At 38.8% G+C, this 24654-nt stretch overlaps 1 protein-coding gene across 1 annotated transcript in view; it reads right to left on the minus strand.

The window, feature by feature from the left end:
• MARCHF5 (membrane associated ring-CH-type finger 5) overlaps positions 1 to 18390 on the minus strand; it is a 32575-nt gene extending 14185 nt beyond the window's left edge. The window contains exon 1 of the mRNA XM_059821155.1: positions 18234 to 18390. Coding sequence (XP_059677138.1) covers positions 18234 to 18277 — 44 coding nt within the window. The 5' untranslated portion in view covers positions 18278 to 18390. The remainder of the gene's footprint in view (positions 1 to 18233) is intronic.
• Positions 18391 to 24654: the final 6264 nt, after the last annotated feature.

The raw sequence follows: 24654 nt of genomic DNA on the forward strand, positions 1-24654 counted from the left end.
CTGAAGATATTGAAGTTTAGATAATAAACCAGAATCTAACAAAATAAGGCTCTTACTACAAATATAATCTGGTTTGATATATTTTTTAAATATTTTACACAAGCCACTGCAATCTTGGTTAAACCTTTATAAAATTGTACAGCAACAGCATCCCTATAATTTAGCTATCAAGATACAATCTAATTAGACATTATGCACTAACTGAAGTTTTGCAGCACTATTTTGATGCTTAAGTTTTGTTCTCTTAATAATTTGAGTAACATCGTTAAAGTGAAACAGTAAACAGCTTCTTACGTGTAACCACTAGCAGACAGTAATTGAGATAGTAAGAAGCTGAGAAATGCTCTGGCACTACTAAACAAAATAATGCTAAGATTCAAGAGTCATGATTGTAGTTTCTACGTGGGGATGTTACAGTGGTTCATGATGCTTTTCCTCTCCCTTCTAGCATTTGTTGTCAGTAATAAACCTTCTTCCTAGCCTTTTAAACTCTTCAATCAATTTTTTTCCTTGTTTCAGCTTCTCAATTACTCCTCACCTTTATTCATGCTCTCCCTTATATTTTTTGTTTCAGTCTACCCTTTCTGCACCCTATCTCTAACGTTTGTTAGCATCTGGAAGGAGAAATTACAGTTTAGAAGTCCCCTGCAACTCTAGTCATTTTGCCAGATTGTCTTGTTCTCTCTTATGGAAATCAATGCTAAACAGTTGTTCAAAAACTTACTTGACAAATTCATACTTGAACATATACATACTGAAGGCCTTTCCTCTGCACCCCTTCCAAAAAAAACCAAACAACACTTATAACTTACTAAAGCTCATTAGACAAAATTTAGAAGGGAATTATATGCTCAGCAAGGGCCAATCTTACTAAAGCCACTTTCAAAGCAACACAAATACAGTAATTCCTTTAAAAGGTCATTTTTTTTCTCCCTAGCATGTCTCTTGTAAACAGGTTGGGGGGTTTGTTTTTGTTTGGTTTTTAACTGCTCTATGAGGAAAAAGGGGGAAATCTACAATGGGGAACTTTAATTTTGTCAGGCTCAAACCTGAAGTAATGAGAAATATTGTTGTTTAACAGCTTCCTTTTAAGACCTCACTATTTTGGATAGTATTCTATTTGTAAGCTGAAAATGTTTCTCTACAGAATAACAATCATGTTTTGTTTATAGGAATAACTGTGCCTATAAAATATTTGCAAGACAGTCTTTTAAAGCACTTAATCTTTTTCCTGATTTATAGTGGTATTTATACTGAAATTAAGTTGCAAGCATGTAAGAGCAGAACGTAGCCTGTAGCAACTTATTACTGGCATGCTTGTGAAAGGGAACACAATCTGAGATGCAGATTCCAGACAAGACTGCAGGAAAAGCTATTTAATATTGAACAATAGGTAAAACAAACATAACTCATGTTCACATGTCCAGTTGTAAGTACAGAACATATTATAGTGGGTACAGATGTAAATTTTTAACATCGGTGCTCTAAAACTAGAACTGCATCCGTTTTCATTCAAGACGACTGTTCACTTGAAAGACTGACATCTTGAATCAGAACTGCAATTTCTTCCATTCGTCTTAATGGGAAGGTAAAAGCAAAGTCTGACTTTGCTTCTTTCTGTCCTTCCCCACAACATCTGTTTAAATCAGAATCGTCATATTATGCACTCCTGTAATACCATCCCTCTTTTCACCTTCATGCTCCCGATATGCACCTATAGCAGTCCTAAATGAAAGGACACATTAACCTTCCTAAGCAGGAGGAAAGATAGCCAAGCCACAAGTTAGTAAGAGTCTAGATTAAAATGGTGAGACCACCACAAAGACTTGAAAGTATTACAAAGCATGGCAGACATTTTGATTCATTGCACTTGATATCAAGGAGTTCTAAAGGAATGCAAGTTCTTGCATTCCTTATTAATTTTCTATTTACACCAAGAAACCCCAAATTTACTGTAAGAACAAACAATACAACACAACACTACTGACAATTGTTCCTCTTTGACAGTTTTTTGCTGCATTAAAGGTAAACGCTCACTCATTCATTACACATCCTATTTAGGTCTACAACTGGTCTAAATTTGTAACTTAGATTTTTATTTTTAAACTAAAGGCTTCACAATAGAGCTAGTTAGGTCTGTGGGTGCCAGAAAGGTCAGATGCCACCACACTACAGAAGTCTAAAGTTTATTCAAATAATGACAGATTTAAGCATGAACACAATCTTACTACACTGCAATTTGAAGTAGTGAATTTGTTCATGAATACTCTGTAGGTTAAATTCTGTTCAAGTATTCGATTAAGGTTAATAAGTCAAGAAAAATAAGCATCTTTTAACTGCTTCATCCACTTCTTGCCAGGCAATCATATCTGAAAACCTGAAAGACCCATGAAAAGAATAACAAAATCCTTCACAGACTTAAACCTTTAGCAAATCATGAATAATGAACATTAAATTCCTTGTATTCTGTCATCAGCTTTATCTCTTTCCATTGACAGCAGCAGTAGCAGAAAGGGCTAAATAAAACCATTTCAAAACAAGTATCTTGGCTCTTGCCAGATTTTCCATTTTCTTGTACTGAATAAAATATGACCTTGATTCTTACCACTGAATCAGGTTGCTACTCAGATAACCTGAAATAGAAAAGGCTGACAAGGTGGAACAAAGCATTGTTTCTGATAGAAACTCAAACCTTTTTCCTTGATGACTTTCTACAGAGCCAAATCAATAACACTAATGTATTTTTCCACACTTCCTTGGCTTAAAAAAAAAAAAAAACAAAAACATACACAAAAACCATGCCAATATCATTATTTCAGCTTTAAATATATATAGGGTTACAAATGCCTTTTAGATTCAGCTCCCCAGCATCTAAAGCTTTCCCGTCTCAGAAATTCTATTCTGACTCCAAGAATAACTCATTTATTGCATTTGGTTTTTTCTCTACCAAAGACAAACTCTATTCAAGACACTGCACCTGTTAAGAGCAAAGCAGATTGAAAGAAAGTTGTATTAAAGACTAGAGATCCTACCCTCCAAATGTTATATGACTAATCTAGAAAGCCAAGGCCTGCCTAAAACCAGGTTTCTCCAAACCACGAGTTTCTAATCAGTAAGAAAGCCACTCTCCTGTACCTGGTTGGAGTTACAGCTCCAGCACACCAGTAAGATCCTCCAGTACCACACACACCTACAGGCAGACTGCTTTCCTTTCATTGAGCTATACTCCTTCTAAAGGTTACTTTTTTCCCCAAACCAGTCTTAGATTGGAGGGAGGACAGTATCTAATTCATGTTATTTAAATCAAATCTGCCTCAGTCTGTGGGAGCTGAATTCACCATGATACAGCTTTGTTTTCAAGCCAGCACGGCTGTGTCAGCAATACAAAAAAGTAATTTAAGAGCAGTAGGTTAATTATACATACATGAGCAAGAAGTTCGCAGAAATCTAATGCCCCATAAGCCCAGCAGATATCCTTGTGTCCACAACACTTAATGGAAGAGGACTTGTGAGACTGGGACAGCACAGCTGCTTTATAGGCTGGTTTAAAATATTCAGTACTGCAAGACAGAATGCAAAAAGCCTTGGACATTTTTTCCCCCATTTTCAGTGGCACACACATATGAATGGCAAGCAAAACCAGAAAACTTCTGAGAAAAGAAAATTCTTGCAAGACATTTAGCAAGACCTAACCCTTACCATGGGAAATGCAAATTTGAAAATGCAGGACATGCTCTAGAGCCATGAACTAAAAAGCATTTTTCCTCTCATTACAGATCCTTCATAAAATATAAGGAATCTCTAAGAAAACTTTTCTGCATTTCTCCCACATTATAAAGCACACTGCTTTCCCTTAAAGAAGCAGGAATTTGCTGATATCTTGCTATTAGAGTAAAGCATCCTTGTTCTGCTAAGCAGTAAGTGACTGAGGGGCTTATTGCAATTGAATTTCACATTCTAAAAGAAAAAAGTGAAAAGGCTGACACATAACTGATAGCAATGATAGCACAGAGAGCCAATGCAGTGAGGGGTAAAAACATATCTTGGAAGAAACGACTGAAAGCACTCCAATAACTGGCTATAAAAAGGCACTGTTCCAAAGGATGACCCACAAATCTGCTATTTGGAAGAAGCAATTTTTCATGAGCTTCTATAACAAATTTTTATGCATAGTCTATACTGACAAATAAAATATCTTTCATGAAGAATAGTGATAAGCTTCCACTAAACCTGCCAACTACACTCTAAATACTATAAGATCATGTTTAAGTGGGAAGACTAGGATGTCAGAAAAATCAAGGGAGTTACCTAGCAGCATATAATACAGGTAGGCTGCTTTGGAGCTGGCTAGAATTTTAGTAGGGGAACATAGCAAACTGTTCTCTCAAAAAGCAAGAGAAAATGCATTGCAAATGCTACTGGCTAAGAACTTCCTTTTCCTAAGTTTGAAGGAACCAGCAGGAATAAGATTCTTGTGCTAGAGGGCCACTACCTGGTCACAACAGAATGCAAGCCTAGCCTACATATCCCTGATAAAGGCTACAAAGAGGGGAATACCACTTAACAGAAGAAATTCTAGCTTACGTCATGCTTCACGGAGGAGATTAAGTGCTGGAAGAGATGAACTCAGCTGTAAAGCCTAAAGCACCATGAAGACTTCAACAGCAGAATGCATACAGACCTATCTACCACGATGGTGGAAGTTGGTTAGCAGAGGAAGACTGCAGCAGGATTATAGATGGAGCATCACTCTTTCCCCAGTATTTTCCTGGCCATCAGACACAGCAGAAAACACTTTTATCTTCAACCCAAGCTCTGTCTATCAAACTCAAAAAATCCTTACACTATCCTAAGGGGGGGAAAACCAACAAACACACAGAGTGAGGAACGGAAACACCAGTGCAAAAATAGTAGCCTTACATGCTCCATCATGACTTCTGCAGATCCTTTTTAAGGCAGCATGGCATAACAGCCATATGCCAGCCTGGATCATTCAACTAGAAAACATGCTGTCACCTTGAAACAAAGTCTAAAATCTTGAAAGGAAGTTCCTGAAAGTCATCTGACCTAATTCCCAATTCTGCTCTGCCTAGTCATCAAGGATAGGGTGTAATGCTGAGTGAAGGAGAAATTGATGAGAATCTAGAAACAATAGTAACTAGCCTTTACTACAGAAGTGGTGCTTTCATTAAGAACAACCGAGAAAGGTTAAATAGAGACTATCAAGCTAATGTTGGTGTGAACATACAGCCACACAAGTGGTATCCATATATAGGTTTTGACTTCCTCTAATCACTGGATGGCATTGTTTAAACTAGATTTTAAAAACTTTTAATAAAAGCCCATGGATGACTAAAACCCAATAAGCAGTCAAACACATAATAACAAAACATAGAATAACTAACTAGAAAATGCACCACAAAGATCTAGTGATTACCAGAAGTTCAACTTAAACTTATTTATATATTCTCAATTATAGTTCCAATTAAGGAGAAATATCTTACACTTGAGTTAACCACACTATATAAAGGCAGAGATGTGAGGTAAGGACAGTTCACAGAATCCTGCTGGCAACTTTCTAGCTTGTGGATAAAATTAAACCTTTGACTGCCAGCCACCACCTATTGTGCTTGAATCGTGCCTTACAAGGCTTATGGCCTTTGCTTCTACCCAACTTAGCTAAGTCTGTGGGGGATTTCTTATTCTATCTCATTGGGTTTTAGTCTCTAGTTTGTCAAAGACAATCAGTAAAAAAAAATTACCTTTCATTCTGGACAAATTAAACTTTTGCAACCAGTTATTCAGGCATATACCTTCTGCAAAGACGTCAAAATTCAGTTCTCTTACAAAGGCTTTACTTAATATTACCATACTCTCACTTTTTCAAGATGAAAATTTGATAAGCCACCAAGGCTCAGTGGCCTTGCTGTGAGCCTCTAAATGTAAGAACTTTGCTGTTAGAAACATTTATTTCTTAAGGGAGGGAGGGAAAACAGAGCCCTCCTAAAAATGTGCAAAGGAAAAATCAGATAAAACTATTACTCATACAATAAGCACCTCATTACTAAAACATGACACATTTTGCTGATCAAACTATTATTATTATATATTAGCAGCTTGGCATACAACTCTAACAATTTAAGCTACTGAGTGCCTGTTAGGGGACAGTAACACTGATTCTTACCACCATGTTTAGGAAGAAAAATTAGAGTCACTAAAACCAGGTGGAAAAAGAAAAACCAAACAACAAAACCAAAACAAAGAACGCCCCCCCAAACAATTTACTTCCAAAACTGAAATATGCCTTAAACAACATGATTTGAAATGAAAAGCTAAACAAGTAGTCAAGTACATACATACATAGCAAACACTGAAGAATTCTAATAGCATTAAGTTAATGCCTTAAACATTTCATGTTTTTTTTTATAATGCAGATAGCATACTATATAGGGAAAACATTTTCTTAAGCATTGTTTGACAAAGCTGTCAATCACAAACATGGAAAGTAACAGAGACATGAAGCAACTAGCAAATTATGTTTTAGAGGCTAAAGTTACTTCCTTGAACTTTCCTTTAAACATCTTAATTCTGTATTAATTGCCTGTAATATTCATAGAATTGTATAGCAATATGTCTGAAAGCTCCTCCTGATGAGGAAAATGAAAACCAGAAGAAATTCCTTTAAGTCTTAGCTTCTCTCAATGTTTAATTGCAAAGCAGCATAACATCAAGGTATAACTGAAGTAGTAAGAGGCTCATTCAGCTACAATTCATATACTAATATTTACACCGTCTGAAGATAAAAAGCTGTTAGCATGTTCAAGATACTACTGCAAGAACTCTAGATGGCAAGAAGACCACACACAGCCTTCTTTAACAGGTAACATGACCTACTAGTAAGGTAGGACACCCAACTACTGACAAGCTGAACTATCTGATTTATGTACAAGATTTAAAGGAGGACGGATTATTATTTGAGGCTAAAAAAAGAGTCTTAGTTCTAGCAACACTGACAGATTTCACAAAGGAAGAGAGTTTCAGACCTCAAAGCAGTTTTAAACGCCATTCTTGCTGTAGTTCATCTGCAATCTACTGTATTAAATTCTTACAGCAGTCCTCACGGCCTAGGGATATTACACATTTCACCATGTGCTAAACCTCTGTATTTGACTGTCTCCATGATTTCCAATACATTGGATTTCCTTGCTAGAGAATAGAAGTATAACAAACAAGTAACTATATGTAACTTCAATCACTTGAGGCCTCCTAGAAAAAGTATCTTCAACTATACCCTTGATCTTAGTCATCACAACCTGAATTCTACTCTTTTTGAGAAGAAAAAAAGAGCACTTGCAGCATTGTTTTCAGCAGCTCAGACAATACCCTCTCCACTTAGACAGTGACGCTTAAATTAAACGAAGGCATACAAAATGTTGGTGGGAGAAAAACCCAAAAACGTTTAGTTGAGAACAGTGCACAGAAAATGACTCATTTGGCTCTCCAACTTATTAACGCTAAATGGCCACAGTTAAATACAGGATAGAAGGAAGATTTTTGTGAAAAATATCAATGCAGGCAACAGAAAACTGATCTGAAGCTCTAGAATACAGGAGGTTGTTTCTTAGTAAAAAGAGGCTCAAAGTATGCTATGGCACTTTAAGATACTGCTATAGCTTAATTACATATACAAAAGATTCCCCAATGTTCCCAGAAAACAACTTCCTATGGAAGAATTTAAAATACTAGTATTGATGCTAACCTTGAGATCAAAACAACTCTGCTTACAGCATACTGCTTGCTTGAAAATGCTGCCTATGGACCAAGATCAGGAATCACTGAACAACTGCTTCATTGCTTTATCAGAATTCTGTAATTAGCCGTTCCATTCGATGAGCAAAACTATATCCATTTTTCCTCTATTAGCCAAGATGTAACTTAAAGCAAGTGTTTGGTCGGCTTAAAGGAATTTAACTTTAACTTTTATTCCTTCAAGTTCTGAGACAAGGGACAACAAGCATTAGTCCTTTGTATCTCCTGGAAAATTTACTTTTCCATAACAGAAGGTTAACACGTACTTACTACCTTCCTTGATCGAGCACTAACCAGATCTGTGTTTTCAAAGATTGGTATCAAGATGTTTTTAATCTGCCGTTTTAAACTGGAATGTTAAATACAATTCCCAGTCTCAAAAAGAAGATAAAAATATGTAGCTTCTATTAAACTAGCATTAAACAATGTTACTTGGCACTGAGGGAAAGGTGAAGAGAGTTGCATCAGAAAAATACCAATACTGGTATTTGTGGTACGTGTACAGAGTAGGTGACAGATGTTACACGTATCAGGAGCAACATATATACAGAACAGATCAGCTTTGATGTGTCTAAACCTGTAACCGTCTTGACATTAAACTGTTGCTGTGACAAGCAAAAGATAAAAGGCAAGAAATGCAAAGTTACATTCCATTCACAGAGTCTCCATTATGTGAGCTCAATCTCCTGCAGCAATTTTTCAGCATCACACAGGTAATGTAAAAATACAAATTAATCTTTAGGCACAATATCTTTAGTTACAAAAGTAAACCCATAAACATAGACTTAATCTGTTAGAAACCAAACTCACTTTACATTCCATTCTCAGGCAAGGTAATTATGAAATAAAAGTTCAAATTTTTTTATGATGTGTGCCTAGAGAGTTTCATGGTTAAACTGACCATACAGGGTAAGCAATTTTTCTGTTATGTTCTTACAGAGAAAAGAAAAGAAAAATAGGAAGTGTAGTCCTAAAGCTGCAAAACTTGGCAGGAAGACTCCAAAGCAAGCAAAATGCTTTGAACTCAAGGAGTTTATATAATAAATACTATTACTCAAGTTATTCTCAGTTTATAACTTCTATTCTTATCAGATAATTTACAGTATAAGAGAACAAACCAAAAAGCTCTACTGAAGTCAGTCATCCCATATTCTCCTAATATACATAATAAAAACTGAACAATTTGAGACATAAAAATTACAAAAAAATTTAATCACCAAGAAGATATATTCTTGGGGCATTACCACCTCAAGAACAACAAAACCCACTCAAATGTGGCAGACATTGAAAATTTGGAAATGTCTTTACTCTGAATGAGTGTGAACAAAACTCCAAGGTGTCTGACCATAACATTAAGTAACTCTCCTCAGCACTCTGTAGAATCGACTGCATGACTCACTGGCAGAACAGTCACAAGCACTCAGCACATGGCCTTCTGTAATTATATCCTTCACAGAAGGCTAACTTATGTTGGCACATTTTAGTCCAATATAAAATATCCACCTCTAAACAAAAGTATTCAGATCAAGAGGAGGCATTTATAACAGGAGAAACAAGTGAGGAGAGATCAGAAAACTTGTAAACATTACAGCTTTAAAATACAGGGTCTAATCTTTTTTCTAGAAAGATTGTGAAGAAATAACTACTATAATAAAATGGCTTTAAAAAAATAAATAAATCACTGAATGCCAGCCCCTCTCATCCATAACTCTATTATTCACTACCTTCACAGTGTTAACACTTTCTTTTAATACGTACACCTTGAAGAAGAGATGCATGACCAAAGGGAGAAACAGGCACAGATACATAAAACTAAGAACGCTAAGTAGTTCACAATGCTGATCAGCAATCAATCACCTAAAAGCCTAGAAACACTAACTACATTTATCCAAAAAGTTTATTTCCTGTGAGACTTGTTTCCAAACATAAACATACACCAAGATTCTATGGTTGGCCCTTAAATTGGTATTTATTTATTATAGGGAAACTGTTATGTAGCAGGCCAGTTTAATTTTAAACTTAATCAGTTTAGATTATTAAGATGTAAAATTATAAACAAATGAACAGCTAGTCCCAGATTTAATACAACTTCAGTACAAACTTTTTTTAAACCAGCATGTAAAAGTGGAGATTTTGACTGAATTTTTTTTTATCCTGTATTAGTGTTAGGCAGGAGGCGTATAATCCTTTCCCCAGAATCATTGTCACAAAAATCCTGAGCCTAAGCACTTTCACTGAATGGTAGAAAGCTATCAACAAAAAGCACCCATATTAGCACTAAAATAACAGGAGAGCAAAAACATCTTAGACAAAAGGAAAAAACAAGATCTCAGTCCAACTAGACAAGAAGTCATCTTAACTTCTAGGTACAGATTTCAGAGCAGATGCTAAACAAGGCTAAGTGCAGATTTGCCAGAAGAAATTAGTGGGCTGTACCTCTCATACTGGCATCTCCAGCACAGTACGCTCATGTCATGCAGTGCAAATAGAGCCCTAATACTGTGTTGTCTCCCTGTGTAAATTGGGATTGCATGTAGACCTGGTATCATAGAATTATTTGGGCTGCAAGGGACCACAGGAGGTCTCTAGTCAGACATCCTGCCCAAGACAGAAGCAACACTGTGAATTCAGACCAGATTGTTAGAGCTTTCTCCAGCTGGGTCTTGAAAAGCCCCATGGACAGAGAGCCACAGCTGCCCTGGGCAACCTGTTCCAAAGCTTGACTGCATTGCTCCCCATCCCCACATGCTGAAACCTTCTTTTTTCAAATTTACGGTCATCATCTCTCATCATCCTGTCAGGAACCTCCCAAAAGAGCCAGACTCTCTTCTCAGCAACCTTCTCGGTAGGTATTAGAAGGTTATTAGGTGCTCCCAAAGCCATCTCTTCTTCAGGCTAAGCAGGCCCAGTTCCATCTAACTTTTCCTAGTAAGTCATGTGCTCCAGCCCCTTGACCATCTTGTGTCACCTTAATAACAGTTTTATTTAGAAACATTAACTATAAGCAGTTTGCTTAAAAGAACTTAACCACTTCAGATTGGGTCTCTTCATTCTTCTGCACTGAAGACGGATTTGCTACTTGTGGTAAACCACAAGTGCCAGTAAAAAATGAGCAAGTCATGCACTCTTTTGATAAAGATAGGTATTACATCCTATAACAACCTAGTACCCAACTCATTCTGTTGCTGAGAGGAGGAAAATAAGATATATCAAAAAGCTCTTATCACTTTCCCTCAAGGAACTTCCCACCCACTCCGCAATACAGTAAGACCATAAGCAGGTTAAGATATCAGAAGCACCAAGCAAACAAGTCCTAAACAGCAGGTGTATTCATTACAACTTTAAGTATTACTTAAAAAAGATGTTCCAAAATTAATACCTGAACCTTTTAATTGATCTTTCTCTGTAAATTATTATAAAGACATTTATTCAATACATTTGCATTAATTGTCAAAAGTTTTAACTTCAGCAAGCACTGCAAGACACCATGCCAAAGGTGCCAATCACAATTAAGCACTATTATAGAAGTCTGAGCACTTCTATGTGGAAGATATCAATAAACAGGCTTTTGTATAGCTTTTTTAGATGAAGCAGACACAACGTATGAAAATATTATTTAAATGCCTTGATAATACATAGAATACGAAGATTTTTTAGTACCAGAAATGATGAATAGTCTCTCAGCAGTTTCCCCACACTGAAATAGGAGAAATAATTGTCTACTGTCTGCACATAAAGTTAACAGTTAAGCAGCAATTAAAACATGTACGTTTGTTCCTAAGCGTATCAAAGCAGATGTCAAAGATGGAAATATAATGCACATAAGATGACAGTCAAAAGGTTAAGATAGTTTATAAATAACATGCTGACACTTTTATACTACAGATGGGCAAAAGGCATTCTGCAGGTCTGCAATGAGTCTTCACTAATCGTCTTTACTGATAAGACACAGGAAGAACTCCATCTATGCAGAACCTTCAGCATAAAGAGAACTGGAATAGCAAGGGATGTACCTGGTATGAAGCAATAATGAAAAAAAAAAAATCAAGCTATTACTGTTTCAAACTTTCATTCTTCAAACCCAAAGATATACATAATTTTGCTTTTTCCTTCCTGTATCAACATCCAATCCTACTTCCAATCCTCCATCCAATCCCTACTTCCAATCAGTTGGGGTAGACAGGGAAGAATACGTTCTTTCCTTTCTGGGAGAGATTAACCCAGCACAGCCCACTCTTTATTCTTATACTCTCTTCTTTCTAAGCATGCATAACCTACTCTAGAGGAACATCAGAAAACCAGGTACTTCTAATTGCTGATAGACTTTGACCAGAAGCCAGGGAAAGTCCTCTTCCAAAAAAATGAGTTTAACTATGTTGTGTAGAAAGAAAACAATTCCTTCAGGTAGGGCAATGAAGAGAGGCATGCTTAATCAGCGCAAGTAGAACAGACTGAATAACTGCAGAGATGGTAAATAGTTTGTGAAAAGTAAAAATACTACATAAATCCTGTAAAGTGTTTCACGTTCTTTATTATTCTGCATATCTTCTCTGGTTGAACTCCACTCCTACAAACATTTAGTTATGTGTCAACGTTAGTCAGTGAGATTATTCACAGCGTACAACATCCAGTATAAGTTTAAGGAGTTCAGAATAAAGGTCTTAAATCAAGGACCACATTGCAGTAATTACATTGGTTAGGTTGTAGCATTAAGGTCTTAATCTGAACCTGTGTCTTTGGTTACTAAAGTATCAACAGTTAATTGTCCAAATAAACCTAAATCAGTGTCCCCAGTTCCAAAGAGATAAGGAAAAGATTCATACCAACACAAACACCACCACACATGGAATGAAAGGAGCAACAGAAAATTATGTACAAAACCATTGCATATGATTTTTTATTTAAAAGAAGAAAAAAATTACCATGGAATCAGATGATAGTTCAGAAAACTGAAATAGAAACCCAATGAATTTGCTATTTCGCAACTTCTGAACCTCAATTGCTAGCATTTTTCTGACAAATTGGTGCTCTGGCAAAGACAAAATTTAGTTGCAACACTATTCCTCTCTTGATAGTATAAGTAATTTCTTAAGCCAACTACAATTCTGCTTTTTATCTTTTAATTGCTTTTGAAGTCTACCTGCAATTTCAACTCAATTATCTCCTTTAAATAAGAAATGGCAAGGGTAGAGGACAAAACAGTTGTATGATGTAGCTCTAGTTTCTATCAAGGGGGGCTGCATATTGACCACAGTTGAACCTACTACTACCCATTCAGAAAACAAAGCATGATAATTCAAAAGTTAAACCACGCTAAAATTATCACTACACTGATTCTTCAGCATGTACTTGCACAAGCCTTGAACAGATTATATTTATCACATTTTGACTAACAACTTTGAATACTGAAAAAACAGAAGGCAAAAGTGACCATGTTCTGGTTAGCTGGCAAATATATGGAGAGGAGGCAGCAAGAGTTGTCTTAAATTTAGGTAGTGTAAGGAGTACCACAAATCACTACCACAGAACATGCTTTAAAAAACCCTACAAAACAAAACCCCAGCATTCTGAACCCTTGGTATAACCAATTGCAAGAACAATCCCCACATAATCCAACTGAAGTCAAGAGAATAAAGTTAAAGATACGAGTACATTTTAGCATTACAACCCACATTAAGATAGATACAGGTGATGACATAGCCAAGAAAAAGCTGGTGTACGGCTAAGCATTTGTTTTTTTAAAGACAGCAGATTGACCAGATTATCTTCACAAACAAATAAATCAGAGACCATCTGATGATAAACGTATCATAGAAGTAACAAGTTTTTTTTTTTTAAATTTGACCACACGGAAGATTTTTTTAATCACTCAAATTTTTACATTGTCTAGGTTTTCTATCAACATGGGCTTCCCACTGACTTCATTATGGCAAATACATGTTTAATAACTACTTTTCAAATGTTGTCACTTCAGAAAGCAACTGCTCAACCAACACAGTAAAAAGACAGCATAGTTAAGATAAATAGTTATTAGTTTTGTTTTCTCATATGTATTCTAACAGCAACTCTGGCAAGACCCAGTCAAGTGTTCTGTAAGAAGGCTAAGTAGTACAGGATCACAGCCAACTGATGTCCTGGCAATAACATGCAAGCTATTACAGAAAACTGTAAGACAGCAAACTGACAAGATGTGGCTATAGACATAACTTAAAAACAAAGTGAATTTACACATTAGTTCTGCTTAAAAACATGACTTTATCTCTCCTATTTTTACAGTTAAGTTGTATTTGACAAGCAAATGACACAGGAAAAATACTAAGTATTTAAAGGATTAAGTTTTTAATCAAATAGAGCACCAAAATCTGCCAGAAAGTTCAACATCTTATCTTCAAAGTTAGCCAGAAGAATGAAAAAGTTTGAAAAATGCATTAAGAAGCCAGAATACCTGTTATGACAGGTGCTACAGAGGGCAGTGTAGAACATTAGAAGTGTTCAATTGGAAGAACTGTTGTCAAACAGTGCTGGGAGACAGAAAATTTATAGGACCTAATTGAATAGGAAACATCAAAAAAGCCCATAAAAGACTCAAGTTTTTTTAGTGTATTTTCAAAATTATATTTGAAAACACAAGAAGAACTGACTCCGTTCATGATCCTGGCATACTAGGCACAAGAATTTCACTGTAAAGGTTCAACATCCTAATACCATTCAGAATATAATATTTCTAGGTATTTCCTTAAAAATGCTTTTACATTAAAAATATGTATAGCATCTCACATGGCCTCTGCCTGTTAAAGTTTGACAAATGCACTAGGATTGACTTTCAAGTGAAGTTTGCCCTATGCACTCAATAGAGTAATAGCTGTAGTTTCTAAGACATTTTCACCTAATATGGCAATTTTATTTAAATAAATCTTGAAAAACATTTTTACATGGATTAACAGCATATAAAAAACCACTGCCACATAATTTCAATTTTTTAAAATGGAAATTCCTATCATTCTGTAATTCATGCATAAAAAAACATGAATAAAGGGATTAAAAATAATAAAACCTCACCATTTAGACAGACCACTAACCACTGCCTTCAAGTGCACACATTAGTCCAGGAATATGGCCCTTTACCATAGACTGCAAGGAATTCTGCATGCAAAAAAGGATGGTATTTTAAGACTATTATCTAGGCCTGTTATTTAAACATGAGCTAGAAGAAAAAAATTACAAGAGGGATGGAAATTCCAATTTTGAGGCCAGAAAGGATCATGATAATCATCTGGATTAGTTTCCTAAATACTGCAGATGAGAGAACTCCAGAATCTAGTGCTACTTCATGGTCATGTCTACTTTTCATGCTTCTTGCATTTATGCTGTAGCCAATCCTTCAGGCAAGTATAAAATCCTTAGCTAGAAATTTCAAATAGCAAACGGCTTATACCTTAACAGCTATTTACGCTCTTTGTTACAGATGTGTGGTTTGCTTCCAGACTGAAATTATCTAGGGAAAATAAAGAACAGAGCCCAAAATACATAAAAGAAAGATGAATCCCAGGCAACAATGTTGAGATGATATCAAGACGCTCCTTACACTGGAGAAATCCAAATTGCTTTATTAAGAAAAAAAAACAACTTTGAGTCATACAGATGTACAATCTAAGAGTCAAGAGAAGAAGCCAACCATTCTCTCTCACAAATATGTAATTAAAGAACTTGCTATAAGAGCTCTGACCCTTGCATACAAAGAAGGGCATACATTCAGATCTGCAGCAACACCTTACTCCTGATACAACAGTATATCACCACTCTCAGTGTGACCACTTAGGTATTGGAAACAAAAGAAAACCCTATTTTTCCCCCTCCTAATGACTTAACTATTAGAATCAAATTAAAGTCTTATTCACTGAAAAGCTATTTTCTGCATCCTTCACTAAGAGATCCAAATTTGATTTAAAAGTATGTGCTTTGTGTTAAGTTATAATCCATTAACAGTTACTCTTAAGCTTTTGCATATATACTTTTTCCTCTTACCCAGGAAAACAACTGTCTGTCATTAGCAATAAAGATAACAGGATAGTAGAGACATCTCAATCCGTCAGAATCCCTACAGATGATTCATCCACAGGTTACATCCCCTAATGTGAAATATTGAAGGTTTATCTTGATCATCACTACGTACAACATGAAAACAGTTACGTGTGACCTTCAGAAATAAGAGGCAAATGAAAATTGGTTTCTTCCAACGTAACCCCGCTCCATAAACCCAATATGTAACTGAAAAATTATTTACACTGACTGCATTTTGAGGTCTTGGTTACTCCAAAATCCTTCTATTGGTATTGTACTACACACTGAATTAAATTCAAATCCTAAATACTTGGCTCCTTCTTACCACTCCATTCACCACTTATCCCACTACTGTTCCTGAAGTTTCCTATACTGAACCCAATGAATTCTTATATGAAAGCTGCAACCTCTCTTTATACCTCCTTTTACACTACCTAGGTACTTAAAACTTTTTCCCCACTGTTATTAAGGAAGTCAGGGACACTTTTCAATTGTTTTCGATTATATCAACTCTGCTACTCCAAGTTTACTGGAAAAAGTCTTTGAAAAGGGCTGGAGATACAAATTACAATTTCACAAAGCTAAAAGGATACAAGATTATTAAATGTACATCAAAACCCACATATCTATTACACATAACAATTGAAGAACACTACACTGGTTTGGCTACTAGTTAACTAATTTCCCCTTTTTTTCATTAACTATTTAATTTAACAGTTATTCACAACACAGGTTATAAACACCACCTTACAGCCATTTCCCAAAAGGGTGAACTAGGACTTCATGGTTTGATATAAGCCACAAACAGTAGGGAATCCACTCAAAATACAGTGGTTTCCTAGAACTCCAAAACGTAAAATATTATATATTATTGGACTGCAAACTTCAGGATGAAGATGAGAATTTTTTAGTTTTAGAGGAGTTCACTCTGCAGCACTCTTCCTGATCTTTTCCTTCCCACCCCCCCTAATTCTTTTTGTCTTCTTTAACTCTTCCCTTTTATTCCCTACATTCACAGGAAGTGCATCAAACTGAACACTTTCCTGACAGTATTTCTAAAAATCTACCTCCTTCCTGTTACTTCTTGGAAATGCACTTAGAGTTTTTGGCTGCTAGCCTCCTTGACAAGCATTGTTCTAAATTACAACCTAAATCATCCCATTGTCATCTCTCACTTCTTCAGTTTTCCTAAAACACAGACAGCTTGCTTTCCCTCCCTTCCCAACTCGCTTTTATCCTCTTTCTATATCAAACTGAAACTTCTCATCCTTACCTTCCAGGCTGCACAAGTTCTGCCCCTGCCTCACATAGTTTATATCTCCATCAGTTGCCTGATGACAGCCTGTATTTCACTAAATCCTCTTTCCTTAGAGGTGACCTGGAGAGGAGAAAAACACCAGGCTTTTTTTTTTTTTTTTTTTTGCTTCCTTAAGATGAAAGCTTGACAGGTTCATCAATAGAAGCCTGATTCCTTTTGGGTCCCCACCTTCTGAGATTCCAGGCTACCACAACTCCTGCAATAACAGGCTATCAATGTGGTTTTTGTTGTTTGGGGGGAACGGGAAGCTTGAAAGCTTTCTGAACAACTCAAAATTATACACAAGGAATCTCAAGCCCTCAGAAGAAGAGGGTGAAAGTTCTACATATTCAAATAAAAGTATAAAGAGAAAACAAGTGTAATAAAAAGAATTCAAGAGTTAGCAAGTGTCTTTCCTCCCCATTTAAATCAAAGCACTTTTTAGGTTGTACTTCTTAACAGCACTCCAAAAAGCAATTGTAGGCTTTCTACAAAGATCATGAAGCCAGCAACAAAACACACAAGGCCAGTTAAGCTCGGTCGTCTTTTAGTGCCTTATCTTACAAGCGTGCCAATGCTTTCCATACCTACAGTATTTTCTAGACCCACAGAAACCGGACAGCCTTCTGCAGACCTCCCCCACTCTCCCCAGAACCCGTTTCAGCCCAGACACACCTCCTCCTGCCCAAACGCTGCCAGAGCGATCCTTCCCCACCCCGCACACCGCCGCAGATACCACACCGCTGCCCGCAATACCTTGCGCTGATTTACGACAGAGCTGGCACGACTTCGCCCAGACCACCAAAGTTTCCAGAAGCCAAAAAGTGAAACCGGACCCGCGCCACCGGCCCAGGCCCTGCCCCACGGCCACCGCTCCCCAGCCCCCCGCCAGCAACGGCCGTGGGGGCCCCGCGCCGGAGCGGCCCACCGCAACGCCCCCCGCGGCCCGCCGGCCCGAAACACGCCACGGGCAGCGCGGAGTCCCCCCGCGGGCAGCCCGGGAGACTCACACGCCCACCCCGAGGGTTCCCTCCCGCTGTGCGCCAGCGCAGGGCCATCCCCGTACCTGTCCATGGTCTGCGGCAGGGCCAAGCCCGTCTGCTCGGACATGGCTCCCGGGAGGAGGAACGGGCCTAGCCGAGGGCCCGGGGCCTAACAAAGGCGGCTCCGGCGCCGACGAAGCCGCGGGTCACGCGTGTGGCAGTAGGGGAGGGGAAGCGAGAGGAAAGGCAGCGACACCGCCCTCCCGCGAGGCAGCCGGGCGGCCCCTCCTCCAGCAGGCGGGGACGAAGCGAAGGACGAGTCGCTGAGGCGGGACGGAGCCGCACGCAGACGCTGCGCGGCCGGGCCCGCCGCGCTGCCGGGGTGAGAGGCGGCGGCGACGCCTCTGTGAGGTAAGTGTTGACCGCAGCCACGACGCGCGTCACCACCTCCCATTCGCCGCAACGCGTCTGCGCCAGGCAACCGCTGGCGGCCCCGCGGCACGCTGGGAAGCGTAGTCCTGCCGCCGCCGGCAGTTTAAAGGTCCGGCGAGGCGCACCCCCCCGCCCTCTCCCCTCCTTGTGGTGCCGCTCCCTCTCCCCTCCCTATGCCTCTCCTCGCTGCCGTCGTGTAGTCACTGCCTGGCACCGCGTGCGGGGCAGGTAGGCGAACGCCGTGGCGGCAGCATTGCTGCGCTGGTGTACGGGGGTACGCGGGGGGGAAGGTCAGCACCCGGCCCGGCCCCCCCCGTCCTCCATAGTGGCTGCCACCCCGCCCACTGCCCTCCGCTGCCGCCCAGGTTCCCCTGAGGGGGTGGGGGAGTGGGAAGGGCCCTCGCGCCACCGCCCTACTCCTCGCGCACCGGCCGTTGCCCTCCGCGGCGGGTGAGGGGAGAGGCGCACCGCCGCTCCCGCCGCCGGCCGCCCCTCCTCACAGGCGGAGGGAGGGAGGGAAGGAGAGAGAGAGGCCGGGCCGCCTCCTCCTCTGCCCCCTCCCCGCTCACGCAGGGCGTGGGGCCCCCCCAGGGAGGGAGCACCCTCCTGCGTACCGCCGCCATTCCCTCGTCTGCCGAACAGGTGCAGGCGGCTGCCGCCCCCTGCTCGGCCCGCCGGCCTCCCCGGACCTGCCCTTGGGGCGGAGAGGCCCGAGGGAAGAGGGGACCTTGCCAGGTGCCTACCCCGGCTAGGCTGCCGAGGAGGGCGGTGGCTGGCACGGCGGAAGGGAAATTAATCCGGTTTTATTGGTTTGTTAGCAATGACAAGGACAAGCACCCAGCGCCCTTGTAAGTGGCACTTCGTGCTCGATGGAGGCCCGGTGGCCGCTAGTTTCTGTGCACAAGTGGGGTGAGGCGTGGGATGGCTGGTGGTAATGACAAGGCTCTCATTTCAGTTTGTAGGCATGCTTCCTGATGGAAAAAATCCTTGTAAAGTGCTTTTAAAATTTGTTACATGTTCTGAAGCCAATACAGAGCATCACAGTCTGTGAAACTGGAAATTTGGAAGCTGAAAAGCCTTTCTAGAACAAAGAGGTGGATAGCACCTGGAGAGAAGTTGCCTTCCCATTTATCTCCACCATGGGTGTCTGTCGCCCACTCTTACTTCTCAGTCCAAGTGTATGCATATTTGCATGCAGGTAAAGGTTCTGCATAATGTCATGTTCCCCAAGCAAAGGGAGATAGCCTACTTTTCAGAGGCAGCTGTGACATTCCAGATTCTTGGGAAGGTTGGTTAGTAAAGATCAACTTTGAATTTTCCTTTTCAGATTATATATATGTGTATATTTTTAATAAATAGCTCTAGTAATAAGTTTTGTTACATGTAACTAGTCCCTGATACCTTGTGTAAATTACAACTTTGTTATACTGCAGTTGCTGTACAAGGTAGTAATCAACCGGGCCAACCCCACAACTCTACAACTGCATCAACCTCTATCTGTTCTTGGTTGAGACAAGTAGCATTTGCATGGTGGATGTACATGACTATAGACATCAGGTAGAATAGCAAGGAAACTTTAGTGAATATACTGGATTCTTTGACTGTGCTGCCTTAGGTGGGGAAAAATCAGTCCGGTTTTGAGAGTCTTTGTTGAGAGAAAAGTGTTGTAAAAATGTGTGTAAAATATCTGGACTTGGATTTGTAAGCTGTATTATATGTATAGAGTAGGGAGGGTGTTGTTTATTTTCTAATTGCTACAAATATCATAAACAGGAATTCTGAAGTAGTTACAGTGATGTAAATGTTCCTTACAGGAAGTATGCATAGAAGCAGGTAGGAAGAAAGCATCATGCTGACATCCTGTCCCAGAAAATTTGGGTTGTACTTATTCTTGGGACCATAAAATTCAGTTTTGCTTGCACTGATGAGAAGTCTTGGATGTGCAGTGGCCTGAGTAAACCATATGGGCATGACTTCCTGGAAGAGAACCTAGTACACGCTGTCCCAATTACAGCTGTTCGTGAAATGCAAGAGCAATATTAGATACCAGAGTTTCTGCTTCCTAATCTTCGTCTGGAGTAAGTGCATTGCCTATTGGCCAGAGCACTGATCAGCTAGACTAGCCAAATGCTTAGGTTTTATATATTTATTCCCAAATGTTACAAATGGAAATAGGGAAGCTGGTTTTATTTCTAGGATTATGTGATTTGTGCAATTTCTGTGGTTTTGGTTTGGAGTTGCCTGCCATTGAGGATAAAGCTATGAGGTCATAATGAGTAATAATGGCTGTGAACAATACTTACCTGGAGAAATGTAACCAGAACGCAGGATCACTTGGCTACCACTTGAGGCTGAAGAACAGCCTGTGACAAGGCGGCTGCTTTGCTCTACCACTGGCACAGGGAGGTATGACAAGACTGGACAAAACTTGAATATCAGGTCAAATAGTGAACACTTGGTAGGTTTGGATGCAATTTTTTTTTTTCTTCTTTTTTTTCCAAACATGAAATATAAAAACATAATAGGATACATAAAAACATGATAGGACAAGGGGTAATGGTTTTAAACTGAAAGAGGGTAGATTTTGATTGGACATAAGGAAGAAATTTTTTATGAGGGTGGTAAAACACTGGAACAGGTTGCCCAGGGAGTTGGTAGATGCCCCATCCCTGGAAACATTCAAGGTCAGGTTGGACGGGGCTCTGAGCAACCTGATCTAGTTGAAGATGTCCCTGCTCATTGCAGGAGGGGTTGGACTAGATGACCTTTAAAGGTCCCTTCCAACCCAAACCGTTCTATCATTCTATGATACTATAATGGCAGACCTCTTAATATCCCATAAATAGCTTAAAGATCCTGAAATCTAAAAACTGATTTATGCCTTTTTATTGTTCAGGAGTTTGTTGGACAGCTTGGGGTATATGTTCTCTATTTGTCTGTTCTTCTCAGAATCAAAGTGTGATCCTAAAATACATATATAACCAACTGTTTCTAAATTTGAGAAAAAAACCTCCTTATTCCCTGACAGAGCAAGGGTTGTCATTGCATCCTCATCTCTTCCCCTTAACAAGACTGGATATGCAGCGGCTCTATTCAAATGCCTGCTTTATTCTCCCCAACAATCTCCTGCAATTCACTCTCCCTCATCCCCCTTTTCTCTTCATTTTCTTTCCACTTTTTATCCTATATGCCTTCTTCTTTGCATTGGCATTTTACACTACAAATCTCAGGTTGCCTCTTGCAGTTTTTTCATTTTTTTAAACTATTGCTTCCCATCTCATCCCGTAATAGATTCTTCTTTGTTCCTTCATGCTGTCTCCATGACGTTCATTGCACTGTCTCGCTCTGTTCCTCTCTTACCTTCACCTGGTAGTAGCTGCGTTTGAGCCCAGAGACAACTCTCCTGGGAACAAACTCTCTTTTGCCAAGGCAAAGTGAGGGAAAAAGGTTGCTATTAATTGAGATTCGACAGAGCTCAGCCTCACTGATACTAACTGGAGATGGCAGCCATTTTGAATTAAATAAAACTGCACGTTTGAAGGCAAGTACAGAACTTAATGAAAATCACCAAAACCAATATAAGCTATTTAAGGCTTAAAATTGAGCCCTAAATTTGGCTATCAGATTTATGTAAAAATATAACCTTTAAAATACTAAATTATTTTATAAGAAATGTATACAGATTTAAGCTTAATAAAGACGTTGACAAGCAATTACTGTAAGAATAATATGGAGGTATATTAAGTATTTATCTGACTATTTCAGCAAGGCCTGAAAAAGAGGCTGAATAATGAAGGAGCAGTACCTTAATACAGTTCTTTTGATCTGACAACATTAAGACTGTTGGAATTACTCACTGTTTTCAATGAAGCTAAGTAACCTGGCGATATGGAAGTGTTCTATTTTAGCAAAACTGCTTTTTAACTGCTATGATAGTAATGTGTAAAATTAAATTACAAGATAAGTTAGGCATTTTTTATCTACTTGATTCCATCTTTTAAAAGACAAGGAGCCCTCAATTAAACTAAAATGAAACAAAGCTAAACTGAGAAAAATGTTTCTACAGTAAAACTAGTTTTTTCAGTAACATAATACTTCATTTTAACCTTCAAGCTAGTTGGAATACGCACTTCCTGGCAAAAAGACTAGCATGTTTTTTTAGTCATAGTAGGCTTAAATCGCTTCATAATTAATTTTGTAAAATAAAAATACACTCAATATAATGTTAATTGAGTTAGCTAGGCTTATTTGGGCCTTTCTTACATTTTTTTCTTTGGAACTGGCCAAGGTCAAGTAATTCAGATACCAGATTGAATTAAGCTCTTGTGTTCTGATACAGTTGCTGTTACTATCTTTTAACTTCCAGTTATGAAAGAGTTGGCTGGTAGAAACAAAAAATGTTTTTCTTCTAGTGGCTAGTTGATCAAAAACTGTCTTTATGTCCTGATTTTCTTTGGTTCTGGAGTGCTTCTCCATTTGTGAATATCGTAATGAGCACTCTCCTTATCTTAATAATTGATCTACAAAGTGAAGCTGTCTCCTGGGAAGAACTGACAGTAAGGGTGCGGTCCCTTCCACATGAATCCTCAAATCGACTGAAAAGCAATAACCCAGAAGTAAATAAGGGCATAAAGGACGGGTATAGAATGCCTAGAGCCAGCCCTGTGCTAGCTGGGCTATTTCAACAAAAGAGATATTTTCAGCTGCTGTAAGAAAGCAGTTTTCCTGCCCTTAATGATTCAGAGTAGCATAAACAGGTTAGAGCAAGTGTTGTGAAACTCTTAATTACAGCATTGATTTAAGGCAGGCAGACCATACAGTCCAACATAAACAGACTGTAGAAAGCAGAGACGTAAGTGTTTTAACAACATATTTTCAACTGCCCTAATTTATCTTTCTCAGCTTTAGTCATCCCTTTCACCCATAAAGCTATGCATATTTCATCCTTGGAAAAATCAGCCTGCGCTTTCATTAAACACTGATATTTTCACACTTCTGATTTCAACTGTGTAATTTCCATACAAGCATTAGTATTTGGACCTGAATAATTAGTATTATGAGTAAGTACCCAGAATAAATATCCAGAATAATTCATGGACCAGTATAAGACAGAACACAAGTGCTGGTAAATTGAAATGAAATTTTGAAAACTTTACCTGACCTACGTTAATCATCAAAATATTAATATCTTATGAGAGGAACTCCTGTCAGGCTGTGTACTGATGTGGAGGCTGGAGATATGTGGGTAGTGGAAGGGAGGTAGCTGAAATGTGGAACCACAGTGTAAAGAGTAGGTGGAATGTTAAATGGTAAAATTTGCACCTTTTCTTCTGAGTAGCTTTTTTTTTTTTTTAGACTTTTCAGTGGAGTAACAACAACTTAGTCATGAAAAAGCGGTAACTTGGAAATTAGAAACTATTGGAATAGTACAACTTTTTGCCTATGTGCTAATTTTGATTTGTTTTAAATTTTCATATTCGACCTATTTGTGTTTGAGTTTCAGAATATTTTTAGAAATTATATTATGACGGAGATTATTTAGTATTTTCTTCAGCTAAGCAACATGACACAATATCCTTTGTAAAAGCTGTGCATTTTATAGCTGGTATGAGCTTATAATTAATTTCTTATACTAGAAGTTTGGAGTTTGGAAGGAAGTTTGGAAATACTGGAACTATTTCTTTGTCTAGCAATTGTTGTTCTGAATAGGTAGCTATTTGATCTGAGCTTATAAATTAAACTGTTAAAAGCTCTTATTTAGTTACTCACTTTCAGTTCAATCTGACAGATACTTATTTTCTCAGAGCTGGTGATTCAGATTGCAGTAGTTTTCTCTGGAAAGAGGGAGTGTGCACGTATTATTTTTTTTTCCTGTCAAGCCCTCTTCGTTTCAGGAGAGGCATCAGTGAAATGCCATCTATAGATAAGACTTCAAACCCCATGATTCTTTGGGAGAGCATGCGCTGAAAGCTTCCAGTTGTCAAAGTGTTCTTGCCAGGGTGGTCGACTATTTGTCATATACCAAACCTGAAAGAAGAAAATAAATATACTGTCATTTTGTTGATCTTTAAA

The sequence above is a fragment of the Gavia stellata genome, chromosome 9 (assembly GCF_030936135.1).
Source record: "Gavia stellata isolate bGavSte3 chromosome 9, bGavSte3.hap2, whole genome shotgun sequence".
NCBI classification, from domain to species: domain Eukaryota; kingdom Metazoa; phylum Chordata; class Aves; order Gaviiformes; family Gaviidae; genus Gavia; species Gavia stellata.